This window comes from Notechis scutatus, chromosome 10 (genome assembly GCF_049901735.1).
Source record: "Notechis scutatus isolate UNSWTSFEM ecotype Mainland chromosome 10, rNotScu1.2, whole genome shotgun sequence".
Classification (NCBI taxonomy): domain Eukaryota; kingdom Metazoa; phylum Chordata; class Lepidosauria; order Squamata; family Elapidae; genus Notechis; species Notechis scutatus.
In genome coordinates, this window is record NC_142018.1 from 2,159,052 (window position 1) to 2,172,878 (window position 13,827).

General features: G+C 41.4%; 2 protein-coding genes across 7 annotated transcripts in view; both read left to right on the top strand.

Annotated features, from left to right (window-relative positions):
- Nucleotides 1-13,827, top strand: part of ARHGEF9 (Cdc42 guanine nucleotide exchange factor 9) — a 262,693-nt gene that overhangs the window by 153,268 nt on the left and 95,598 nt on the right. For 5 of the 6 annotated variants that reach the window (XM_087971959.1, XM_087971957.1, XM_087971956.1 and 2 more), the window contains one exon: nt 5,418-5,597. The exons of the other annotated variant lie outside the window; for it this stretch is intronic. In XM_087971959.1, coding sequence (XP_087828085.1) covers nt 5,418-5,597 — 180 coding nt within the window. The remainder of the gene's footprint in view (nt 1-5,417; nt 5,598-13,827) is intronic. 6 annotated transcript variants of the gene reach the window in all.
- The window catches only part of LOC148129729 (uncharacterized), a 131,267-nt gene that overhangs the window by 36,204 nt on the left and 81,236 nt on the right, over nt 1-13,827 (top strand). The window contains exon 2 of the mRNA XM_087971963.1: nt 5,418-5,597. The gene's annotated coding sequence lies outside the window, so the exon portion shown is untranslated. The remainder of the gene's footprint in view (nt 1-5,417; nt 5,598-13,827) is intronic.

Below are 13,827 nucleotides of genomic sequence, written 5' to 3' on the forward strand. Positions count from 1 at the left end.
AGGAGAAGGAATTGTGGGGGGATTTAGTTACCACGGAGTATGAAATAATGCTGTTACAAAAACTTGCCAAGGTTGAACAACACTGGTTTAGACAGTCATCTGCTGTCAGGGATGCTTTTAATTTGGATATCTGCACTGGGTATGGACTCCATTGTCCCAATGGATCCCTCCCAACCAGATTCTATTATCTCTTCCCTACTGGGTTAGAAGGAGCCTTGTCTTTGATGCCCACATAACTGTTTTGCGTTATCTCCAAAGATCTAAAAAGCTGTTGAGTAATTAAGCACGAATGCCTTTCTCAACTCGTTTTCCCTTAGCAGCTGGAGGCAAGATAGGGTAGAGTTGCAAAGCAAAGAGAGAGCGACCAGGACAAAATATCTGCTAAATTATTGCTTTTCTGTCCTATTCTAGGCACAGCCGCTTGCCAAGCCACAGAGGGAAGGGGGGGAAATGAAAAGGGAAGGTCAATCTGTAATCATTTCAAATAATAATTAAAAATAACCCATATATTCCAAAAGGCCAAAGCAATTGAATTGCTCCTTAGAGCAGTCTCAGAATAGCAATGGGGGAGATAAGCAGAAATGAAGAAAGGGAGGTGGGATTGCCAAGGGCAGTGGGGCAGAACGGAGCAGGGGAAATCAATGGATTTTTTTTTTTTGTCAAATGAAAGGTTTTTTTTTTGCCTTGACTGGTTGGATGCCCTTGAGTTGCATGAGCTTGAGAGCAACAAGAAGCCTCACCCAGCATGGCTGGTGTCAGGGTGAGAGTAACAGAATAACAGGGAGAGATCTTGGAGGTCTTCTAGTCTAACCCCCTGCTCAGGCAGGACACCTTTACTATTGCAGACAAATAGTTGTCCTGACTCTTTTTGAAAACCTCCAATGATGGAGCAGCCACAACTTCTGCAGGCAAGCTGTTCCACTCATTAATTGTTCTCTCTGTCAATAAATTTATCCTCAGTTCTAGGTTGCCTCTCTCCTTGATCCTTCTGTTGCTTCTTATCCTGCCTTCAGGTGCTATGGAGAATAGGTTGACCCCCTCTTCTTTATGACAGCCCCTCAAATATTGGAACACTGCTGTCATGTCTAGTCTAGTGAAAAGTCCTAATTTTCAATAGACTAGACATACCCAGTTCCTGCAGGCATTCTTCATATGTTTTAGCCTCCAGTTCCCTAATCCTTTTTATTGTTCTTCTCTGTACTATTAGGGGGTCTCTTTCTAGATATTAACCATAGCTTGTGTATGCAGGGACACACACACACACACACACACACACACACACACACACACACTCCATGATTTCCCACACTGACAAGGAAAGTTTGAAGGAAACTCTAATCTGGTTCACTCTGAAGAATTGTCCCGAAACTCCTTTCATTCAGCTTCAATTCAAGTCTCATTCCATTCTGCTGTCCAGCATCCTCTGTGTCTGTTTCCCCATCTATTATCTTATGAATCTTCTAACTTGTTTTATTATTATTTTATTTAGTTTTAAGGCTTCCCACTCCCTGAGTGATTTTTGGGTGGCTTACCAGAGGGTTAAAAGATCAAAACAGAACAACCACCTTAATCACATCAAACAAACAACTGCAGTAAAACCACCCCAATGTGGAAAAACTCGATGTTCAATGTTTTAGTAGATTCTCCTGGCTTGGTGCCTACCAAAAGAGCTAGATCTTTAAAGCTTTTGTGAAGGTTGTTCAGTTGTACTGAATCCTATTCTGAAAGCTCACTGAGATAAGTGAAGGCCATCAGTTTCCTCCAGGAACCTCTGGAGCTGCATCCTGATCTCTTGGGCATCGTGTCAATTGGTGGAGCCATAGCTTAGCAGGAGCCCCATATTTAACATGGCATCTTCACTTAAAAAGGACATTGCAATGAGTTGCTGGATGATAAGTGATCCAATTCTTCTTTATGGGCAATATACTTATACTTACAGGAGGATGGGAACCCAGTGAATAAGATGAGGAGGCGAAGTAGGTGGAGGCTTCATCCACATATGGTCAAGTCTAGTTTTTTCTTTTGCATTTTCTGAACTGTCCCTCCATTTTAGGACAGTCAAGATGAGTGTTTCTGGGTTTTCTGGCTTGAAGGTGATAAGGCCCCTTGCCACCAGATTTTGATGGAGGTGATTGGGTGACTTCCAGCAGTGAAGTAGCGAGGAGGTTCTGGTGAAAGACAGAACTCAAGACAGCCATCCATGAACTGGGTGCCCCAATGGTGCATTCAGTGTCTCTAGATCCATGATGGTGTGAGTGTATAAAAGGCAGGAGTGTATCTTGGACAAAACTCTTTCTTCTACCTGGTCCATCCACCTCAATGGTCTTCAACTAACAAAGGTGCGCAACTAAAAAGAGTCAAAATAATTCTGGAATGAAAAATAACGCTTCCATCTGACCACGGAGGCGACACGTTCTGGCCCCGCCCGGTTTAGCGAAGGGGAAAAAAGTCCCGATATATCACATGATGCTGCCGTAATGGTGTGAGTTTGAGACCCCCTGATTTAGAGGAACTGTTCTACGCACAATCTCCCTTAGCAAGCTTCAGCAATAATTCTCTATTTTAAGGTCCTCCTGCCTAAACAACTCTTTTAAATCTTTGGTTTTTCTCCTTTTTTTAAAAAAAAAGCAATAAAAGCATCAGCAGCTTCTAGGGTCACGGCTGATAGATCTTGCTGAGGGTGGTACTTGTGGAATTCCACTTGAGAGGCCTGAAAAAGAACAAGGGAATGGAGCCTGTAAATAAGTAATGGGAACTTTCCCTGACATTTTTCCTTTTGACAGCACTAAAGGGAAAGAGAGGGGAGAAACACTGCAGCAGAGAGGCAGAAAGAGTCGGAAAAGTAAAAAGGAACTGGTAGGCAAGGAGTCCACCAACGGCTTCAGAAGAATCAATTTCCATGATTGGCAAGGCCTGATAAGAATCACGGAATCATAGAATAATAGTGTTGGAAGGAACCTTGGAGGTCTTCTAATGCAACTCCTGCTCAAGCAGGAGCCCCTACACCATTTCAGACAAGTGGCAGTCTAGACCAGGGGTGTCCAACCTTGGCAACTTTAAGACTTGTGGACTTCAACTCCCAGAATTCCTCAGCTGGCTGAGGAATTCTGGGAGTTGAAGTCCACAAGTCTTAAAGTTGCCAAGGTTGGACACCCTGGTCTAGACCCTTCTTAAAAGGCTCCAGTGATGGAGCCCCACCACCTCTCAAGGCAAGTCCTTCCCTTAGTTAATTGTTCTCAATGCCAGGATTTTTTCCCTTAGTTCTAGGTTGCTTCTCTCCTGGCTTAGTTTCCATCCGTTGCGTCTTGTTTTGCAATGCTCTTCAAGTGTTCTTTCCCTGTGTGAATTTTTTTGGAAAAGTTGCATTAAAAAGTTTAGTAGGGCCAGCTACACTCTATAGTAGTTTAAACGTTCTATCCCTCCATATCCACAGAGAATAGTATCAAGGCCATGTGAAGTGTTAGTACCACTTTATACTGCACTGGTGAGGCCACACTTGTAATACCGCATCCAGTTTTGGGTACCACAATATAAAAAATACGTTTGAGACACTAGAAAGAGTACAGAGAAGAGAAACAAAGATGATTAGGGAACGGGAGGTGAAAACATATGAAGAACAATTGCAGCAATTGGATATGTCTAGTCTCTTGTGAAAAGAAGGACTAGGAGTGACTTGGTAGCAGTCTTACAATATTTCAGGAGCTGTCCTGAGAGAGATCAGAGGGTTGATCTACTCTCACAAACACCTGAGGGCAGGACAAGAAATAATGGATGGCTACGTATCAAGGAGAGATCCAATCTAAAACTAAGAAGACGTTTCCTGACAGTAAGAACAATTAAAGAATGGGATGGCTTTGATTCTGTCATGGACCATCCTAAGGTGAGGATGGCTTGACACTTGGCCTCTTGCTCTCTTGTTCAAGAGAGGTTGTGAGGAAGGGGTCTTCCAAGAAGGTTATTTTTCCTACACCAGTTTAGATGTTGAATGGCACTTGCATTCTTGATATTGCAGAGATCTCTAGTACAGACAAGTGATGGCTGATGTTCTTAGCCATCAATCACAAATTCTTAACTTGAAGTGAAATGAGATTTGAACTAGTGTGAAGATTCATAAGGCTAAGATTTGTTCATTATGTCAAATTATGTTAGGTGCAAAAAAACAAAAACAAAAACCCCGCAACCAGGTCCAAAAGCAGACGTTCCAAATTACTGGTTTATTGCCTAAAGCCTATGCCCAGGAGGAACCTTCTCAGTTAGAACTTGATTAGAGGTGGATACGGGTCAATGGTATTCAAGGGGGGTTGACTTAGTTTTTTTGTGTCTACACTTTTGCCTCACTTAACTCCTCCCCCTGCCAGTTGTTCTCCTACATCTTGTCTGAATATTAATAGTGCTAGATGGTAGAAAATGGAAGAACTCATTAAATATCCTCCTCATTGCAGAGTCATTCTGTTGAGGCTTTCAGCCAACCAACTAGCTAGATTATTCTGTTCTGTGCTCCATCTTTTTCTTTCCCATCTGATACTCAATATTCTGGGTTTATGTGGAATGTTTCATCTTTATTGCACTCTTTCTCCCACGCACCCCAGCCCAATTTTTTTAAAGATGATGCGAAAAACATTCTTCCATCTATTATGTCAGATTCTCAGAGAGGAGGCTCAGTGGGAACCGTGATTTGATAGCTTTCTGGGTGTAAGGGTAGAGGCTGGACATGTCACTTTTTGCATGTGTCTTCAGTTGCAGCCTATAATGCTATATTGGTAGTCCTTGACAACTGGGACCAGATTTTCCATTTTCCAAGCAGGGCAGTTGTTACACACCCAACTTTGCAATGTTTTTGCCATCGTTGTTAAGCAAGTTGTTACACACCCAACTTTGCAATGTTTTTGCCATCGTTGTTAAGCAAGTCACTGCAGTTGTTAAGTGAATCATGCAGTTGTTAAGCTTATCTGACTTCCCCCATTGACTTTGCTTGTTAGAAGCTGGCTGGTCAGGTTGCAGGTCCTGATCACCAGACCTCCAGGATGTTGATAACCGTTGCCGGTTATCAGGTCATAATTTGGATCCTGGGATACTGCAATGGTTGTAAGTCTGAGGATCAGTTGTAAATCACTTTTTTTCAAAGCATTGTAATTTTGAACATCTCTTAAATGAATGGTCATTAATCTTAGTCCGGCAGAGAAAATCCTGTAAAGAGAAGACCCTGAAATGACTTGCATGGCATCATTTGGGCACAGACCTTCCTTGTCCAGGTGGTCCAAACTGCCCACGTTCTTTCAGAAGGAAGGGACTGGCATTCCCACTAGGTGCGAGGCGCATGGCTTCCTCATCCTCTCTGAATCGGGGTGGCGGGAGGAGGTGGCTTTCTCCCTGGGGGAAGAGAACATGGCTAATGGGCCCTGTGTTTGTCTTTCAAGCTGATCAGTGGCGGTTCGATTGTCAGTGCCGAGGCAGTATGGGATCACGTCACCATGGCCAACCGGGAGTTGGCGTTTAAAGCGGGAGACGTTATCAAGGTGCTCGATGCCTCCAACAAGGACTGGTGGTGGGGACAGATCGACGATGAAGAGGGCTGGTTTCCGGCCAGCTTTGTAAGGGTGAGTAGCGTCGGTTTTTCTCATTCCCCCCTCCTTGCTCCATCTAGCTGGCTTCATCACAAAGAGGAATGGCTGGGCCCTGTGTTGGGGTAGGGGCAGGCCAGATTTGGTCACCCCTTTGGATTGATTGAGGGAGTGAGGGAGTGAATGAGGGGATGGCATATATATTAACATTTCTCCAGATTAAAAAATGCAATAAAATACAAATGTTAAAAAGAATCTATGTTCAAATAGTAGGCCATCTAATTATTGCGGTGCAGCACTGTTTATAGGGGAAAAAAATCCGATACTGGACTGATATATACGCTCAGCTTACAGCCAGTCATGCTTATGAGCTCCAGTTTGACGTGGGACCCCGCAGTCGCACAGAGGGGAGGATGCTGTGCCCCATTTATACAGAAACGCCTGGCAGTTGCCGTGTGAGGTGCGAATCCTATTCAAAATTGTCCACTGCTGGCATGGTAGCTGAAAGCCTGCCACTTTTTTTCACGGGGTCATTTATATGTCTTCCTATGTCTGGGCATTCAGAAACCCATTTGACTTTCCATTAGGAATCATTGTTAAAGTTGTTGAGCAGATGTTGTGGAAGTGTCAGTGGGGTTTTCCCAGATTTGAGCCTTCTGGCTGATAAATGAGAAAGGTCGGCGTTCGTGGTAGGAATGAGTTGTTCATATTTTTTAGGTCACCCCTAAATAGTACAAAATGCTAAAAACTAACTTTTGCAAATGGTTGCAGCTGCTACCAAACTGCAACTGCTTTTTGCAACCCAAAATTGTATCTGCTATGCAAAACCTTTCAAGGGGTCTTGGGGTGCACCAGCTGCTGAGGGCATCTGGAACTTTTTCCTGGATTGGATTCACACTTGGCAAAATCGTAAGTGTTGTGGTAGAGGTGTCATCGAATCACAGAAAACTAGGGATGACCCACCAGCTTTTGAAAAAAATAAGGGAAAGGAGAGATCCCCAAATGAAAGTGCAAGAACTAAACCTGAACCTCTGTATGTAGATGCAGCCTATCTTTGCATCAGCTGCCTTTGAAAAAAAGCAGCATCATTTACCAAACTCAGGATCTGAACTGCCTTCTGGCTGACACTGTGAGAAATCAGGTTATGAAACGAATGGATGTTTGGCCTCCTCTGTTATATTTTTCTTATGTTCTTATATAATGGAGAAACTGGGCTATTTTCCGTTTTGCATCCATTTATTTAAAAGCATGCTCTGCCCCATTTCTGTATTAAATCAAATAAATGAGAGACGTTTTCCCCAAACATGCATTTTTTTGCATTTTATATTAATTTTTTTTACAAAAAAATAAAACTCATTTTCTACAGTTTCACTATAAATTTTGAACTTCAAAATTTTGGGTTGCTGGCTTCAAGTTTCTGTAATAATGAAAAACTGCAGACATGAGACAAATTCTACCATTAGGGAATATAAGATTTAAAATGTTCTGAGTAGATCTTATAATTGTGGAATCTTTTCTTCTTGGAGATGTTGCAGAAATCTGTTTTTCTTTTGGCTTTTTTTTTTGCTGTTTTTTTAATCCAATCACTATGTTCCATTGGCTGCAGAAATAATCTTTGCAAACAAATGATTTTTTACTGCTTTGTTATGCTTTTAATTTTTTAAAAATGTGCTTCAATGGTTTCTAGGAAAAACAGGCTTAAAATTACACATATTCTAAGGATACAAATGTGCATAGCACTTTTGATCTACAAGTATTCGTTCTGGATTCTGTTTCGCAGCTGTACTTAGAGGAATACAGAAAATTGCAGAAAAAACTCAGTTGGGAATACAATTCAAAATATGACTTGTTTTGTGAACTTAAGCAGTTCTCTTTATAAGCCAACAGTTTTTTCTAAGCAACTATCCTTCCAAGCACAATAGTTAGGAAGGGAAACAAAAGCAGGAGACTTGCTGATTTTTTGAAATAGTCTCGCACTGATTATTCAAGTGCTCTTATTTACTTAGCCAGTGATTCTCTCCTGGTTTAGAGGCAGCACTTTAATAAATATTGTGGCAGATTGTGGGTAGTTAGCTTGAAGCCCTTATAGCTCAGTGTGAACACACCAAATCTGGAATTTTGATCCCTGAGCCTTCCTGGATAGAAAACCTATTTCCCCAAAACTATCTTGAAAAAGATTTTCTTAACTGAGAACCTGGAGATGTAAGGTGGGACAGGAATACTAAGCAATAGTGTGATGAGCTGTCTTGCTCATCTAGGGATTTCATTTGTGTGAATTCATTCCGACTGATTATCGATCCCTCATCCAGTCGATTTCGACTCTAGGGGATGGTGCTCATCACCGTTTCTTAGCCAGCATTGTCCGAAGACACTTCCAAGGTCATGTGGCTGCCATGACTATATGCCGAGGCACACAGAATGCTGTTACCTTCCCACCAGTAGTACCTATTTAACTACTTGCATTTGCATGCTTTCAAACTGCTAGGTGGGCAGGAGCTGGAGCAAGGAATGGGAGCTCACCCTGTCACGTGGTACTTGGGTCTCAAACCTGGGCTGTCAGCTTTCCAGCTGACAAACTCAGCATTTTAAATCACTGACCCATCATGCCCCCTATTGATTGATTATGTGTCATGAGATCAATGTCAATTTTTAGTAAGGCTTTCTCCATGACAATCTGTCCCTAACCTGATTTTTTTCAGGTCTTCCAACAGTCCACCCATCGTCTCTGTCCATCTCCTTTGCTGCTGGTCCTCCTCCTCTTCTAAGTGGGCCAAGCTGCTATAAGAAAATCAACAGCCTTGCAGGGAGGACAAAAGGCAGGTCCTCTCTATCTTGCCACCCCTCCATTCCTTTCTGACAGGACCTTTAAGTACATTTCTTGTATATAAGTAAGCTTTCAAGACAATAAGGGTGGCTCAGTGGTTAAAATGCTGGGCTTGACGTCTGGAAATCTGGCAGCCCAGCTCAGGACCTGATCTCCATGTAGCAGGGTGAGGTCCTGTCCTCACTCCAATCCTGCCAACTTAGCAGCTCGAAAGCAAGCAAATGCAAGTCGATAAATAGGTATCACTTCGGTGGGAGGGTAACTGCGCTCTGTGACGTCATGCTGGTTACATGACTGTAGAAATGTCTTTGGACAGCACAGGCCCAATGGCCTTAAAACAGACTTGAGCACCGCCCCGTGTAGTTGGCAACGACTAGCAGAGTAAAATGTGCAGGACTTCTTCAGGACAATGCAAACAAGGAAGAAGAAATTATACAATAACGGTACACAATGTCCTGGCTGTGAGGTGGAACTGTAAGAGCAGTTAAGAGGATGTATTTAGATATAGACGCTTAAGAAAAGTGGAGGATAAACATGGAGAGTTTCGAACAATGTACACCTGAGATCAGGTGAAGTTAATCCTCACTGAGCTCCAGCTTTATCTTTTCACTGATGGAGGAAAGACTTAGCAATGCTGAAGATGCCTTGGAATAAAATGGAACAGCAGAGAGGAGAATTTACAGGCAGAAAGAATAAGGATGAAGAACCAGTGAAGCTGGAACTGTCCTTTTCTAAGTCCAAAGTGGTCATGATCAAAACAAGGGAAAATGAAAAAGTGATTTACTTCTTAAAGTCACAGTAGCAAAAAAAGCCATCAAGTTCTAAAATTTCCATAACATAGCCTGATTAAAACTATTCAGACATAAACCTTTGAAATCCTCAAAAGTGGCTGCTTTTATGTGAGCCACTTTCTTAGTTTTGCCGTTTCTGTGATTTTTGTGTATATCCAAAACTTGCAAGTCCTCCTCAGCTTGATGGGCTAAGGAGAGCGTGTGTATTAAAAATCCCTTTTCTGTACCTTTAATAAGCTATTCAGTTACCAGCCCACCTGAGATGGCTTCTGAATTTGTTTGTATTTAGAAAAAAATGTACATTTTGTAAAAGTTTAAATCAGAATTAATTCATGGTTTCCATAAATTGCAGGATTCACACAAAATCAAAACCGTTGGTTTAATAACTTTTACAATATATAGCTATACAGATCCAGTAAAAATGTAGTTGATTCTTCTGTGTACTTAATATTCAAATTCTATCAGTAACTTTTTTTAAGAACAAGAATTGGCTATATTTAGTATGCCATTTCACAGCCATTAAATCATCAAGGAACTTCCAGTGTTGAGCAATTATTAATTAGCTGCTAGAAGTAAAAATATAAAAAGTTCCTTATTATGTAATTTAGCAATTACTCCCTTGAAGATGTGTAATAGTGGGGTATTTTCTGCTCTTTGATTAGAAAGGAGTTTTACTTCTGTAACTACTTCCAGAAAAGCACACTTCTTCAAATATCCATCTCGTACAGGTAGTCTTTGACTTACGACCAAAATTGAGCCCAAAATTTATATTAAGTGAGACATTTATTAAGCGAATGTTGCCCCACTTTATGACCTTTCTTGCCACAGTTGCTAAGTGAATCACTGCAGTTGTTAAGTTAGTTACACGGTTGTTAACTGAATCTGGCATTGACTTTGCTTGTTTGTAGGTCACAAGAGGTGATCACATGATACCAGAACAGTGTAACCATCATAAATGTGAGTCAGTTGCCAAGCATCTGAATTTGGATCACATGGTCATGGGGATGCTGCAAAGGTTGTAACTGTGAAAATGGTCATAAGTCACTTTTCTCAATGCTGTTGTAACTTTGAATGTCACTAAATAACCAGTTGTAAATGAGGACTACCTGTACTGACAACTCCTCCAACTTTTTGTTGAGTAGTTGTGAAAGGTATACACTATTCTTATTGGAATTAAGTGCCAGCTGTATACTGTCTTCCTCCTTAGTTCTGATACAGACCAATAAAAAAATTCTCTGGATTTCCATAATTTACCATTTCATATCTTTGATTTTGTTTTCGGGACCTGAATCCTAAGCCTTTTCAGACCTACAGGAACACATGGACACATTTCGGTGTTCCTGAAGTGCACAGGAAGTCCTCAACTTACATTCATAATTAAGCCCAAATTTTCCTTTGCTAAGCACGAGAGTTTTTTAGTGTTGTTCGGACCCATTTTATGACCTTTCTTGCCACAGTTGTTAAGTGAATCAGTGCAGTTGATAAGTTAGTAACTCAGTTGTTAAGTGAATCTGGTTTCCCCATGGATTTTGTGTCAGGACCCCATTCAAATCATAAATCTCTAGTCGCATCTCAGAGAAAAGAAAAGTAATTTATTAGAAGTGGCCATGTTGGTGTTAGCTGGATGTAGGTGATACTAAATTACATCATACATTTCCCCCCGTCCCCTGGATGTGTATTCTCCAATGGGACACATCCATCCCCAAGAGTCATCAATCATGTTCTCCAGTAATATTCTTGCGTTCCTATAACTTTGGGCTGCCAGGGTGATTATCTAGGCCAGGGGTGTCCAACCTTGGCAACTTTAAGACTTGTGGACTTCAACTCCCAGAATTCCTCAGCCAGCTTTGCTGGCTGAGGAATTCTGGGAGTTGAAGTCCACAAGTCTTAAAGTTGCCAAGGTTGGACACCCCTGATCTAGGCCCTTAAGGAATGCACTGTTTCCCCGACTCCCTTTTTCTGGCAGCTAAAAAGACCAAAGGAGTCTCTTTTTAGTTGACATTTTGTTTGTCAAAAGGGCTTAAAAGGGATCACACAACCCTGAGGCACTGCATCCATCATGAATAGGAGTCAGTTGCCACGCATTTAAATTTTGATCAGGTCACCACAGGGATACTTGAATAATCGTAAGTGTGAAAAATGATCATAAGTCACTTTTTTCAGTGGCGTCACAACTTTGACTGGTCACTAAATTAATGTCAATCAAGGACCACCTGTGCTGTCGAAATTCCTTCAGGACATAGGTCTCTAGGGATTTAAGTGCCATTTATCTTTGAATGGTTACATAGAGGGAAACAATGTATTTTTATTAAATCACAATTCTACTTCAGGTTAAGGTAGGCAATAATCATATCAAAAGATCATAAAATTAGTTCCACCTCTACAGCCTTTATCCAAGCCAAGAACTAACACATTTACACCTCACGGCTTATGAATCACTTAGCAGGTCTCTCTGAAGTATTGTCAAAAGCTGAAATACTTGCTCCTGAGTTTGCATTTTATACTCCTACAAATCTAATATTTAATTAATCATTCATCTCTTAGGTTGGAGGGCTGTTTACGAGCAGATAACCTGAAATCACATCATCTCCTCTCCCAGTTGTAAAATATTGTGTGTCAAACATCTTGAGCAACGTAGGTGTTGCCTTGAGATAAATTTACATAGGTAAAATTAATGTTCTCGCTTCCTGCACAGCGTTGACCACTTTTCTTCTTATATTCCAGAGAGCCATGTATGTAAAAAGAAACAATTTTTGACCAAGAATTTTCTTCATTTTTATTACCTCTCCCATCCCTGAATTTTTAAATTTATGATCAATTAATTAAATAGGAGAAAGCAAGGGTTAAAGACTCAGCTACAATGGTAGGACTGCACCACTGGAAGAAACGAAAGACCAAGTTAGAGCCAGATTATCCTGGAGAAGATCTATGTGATTGCTAAGAGTTGACACATAATCATTTGATGATTGCAATCAAATCATTTTAGCAAAAGGACAAATGAGGTTGCACAGTGTTGATATTGATGAACTAGCAGCGGGGGAACCAGATTCCAGTTCCCCCTCAGCCAAGGAAGTTTTTTCTCCAAGCTCAACATACTTCACAAGGTTGTTTTTGTAGGGAAAAGAGAATGAGGGCATGCTATACAAGACTTCTTGAACAAAATGCACACTATCAGGCAATCAATCAATCATCAACCAACTAACCAACCAACAAACCAAACAAACAAACCATCCTGGAATCATAATCCTTTTAAGACTCTTCTGTTATCTAAGAGTCCCCACAAACTGAAGAAGAACTCTTTGATATATTTCATCCAGTTTTGGTCATCACGGTATAAAAAAGATGTTGAGACCCTGGAAAGAGTGCAGAGAAGAGCAACAAAGATGATTAGGGGATTGGAGGCTAAAAAGCATGAAGAACAGTTGTAGGAATTGCATATGTCTAATCTAGTGAAAAGAAAGACTAGTAGCATAATGATAGCAGTGTTCCAACATTTGAGGGGCCACCACAAAGAAGGGTGGGGGGGTCAACTTATTTTCCAAAGCACCTGAAAGTAGGACAAGAAGCAATCGAGGGAGATAACTAAGGAGGTTAGTCTAGACCTAGACTAACATTGGAGGTTTTCAAGAAGAGACTGGAGAACCATTTGTTCTGAATCATATAGGGCCTCCTGCTTTAACAGAGTGTTGGACTAGAAGACCTCCAAGGTCCCTTCTAACTCTTATTCGGCTATTCTTGATGGCACTTCCACAGAAAAAGTCACTTATGGAAGGTGATGCCAGATGCAAATGTGATAGCTACAAGATCAATGCAAACTTGAGGTTTCCTTCTATTTTTTTTTCCCCTAGAAGGGATATTTATTGCCACTTGTAGTGAAGCTCTGGAAAGGAAAAGCAATCTCTTGAATGCTAGATGATGTGGAGAAGGAGGGATCGGGGGAATGCATTAGTTGTGATTTGGAAGACCCAAAGCATTCTCGTGGATATGTCCAGTTGTGTCTGGAAGGGGCCCATTAATGGAGAGGAGCTCCATTACAATCTGTCCTCTCGTTTCAGAAAATATGGGTTGAGGTGTCTGTTCCACAAAGAATCAAATTATACTGGAGGGAGTAAGTTAAAGGTTAGGGATCTTGTGCAGTATTTTGAACCTTCTTTCCTTTCAATGGGACAGGTGCACAGCCATTACGGCTCAGGTGAATTCAAGCTTTGAGGTTAAAGGGCCAATTGGCTATTGAGGACTGGGGTATAATTTTTGGCATGGGGTGGGCAGAAGGGTTCTGTAAGGTTAAATTAATCCAAGGAAAATGGGCATAAGACCACCTCCTTGAGACACATTCTGCCTGCTGTCAATTTCTTTTGCTCAATGTTTCTTAACCTTAGCAATTTTAAGGTGCACGGAGTCCAGAATTCCCCAGCCAGTGTTTCAAGATGTACGGGTTGCAATTCCCAGAATTCCCCAGCTAGTAATTTAAGTCCCATGCATTTTCTCTGCCAGCATTCTCCAGCCATAGTTTTAAGATGCATGGACTCCAATTCCCAGAATTCCCCAGCTATATTTTAAGATGGGTGGACTACATGTGCTATATGTGCTAGCTGGGGAATTCTGGAGGTTGACTCACCCATCTTAAAGTTGCCAAGTTTAAGAAGCACAG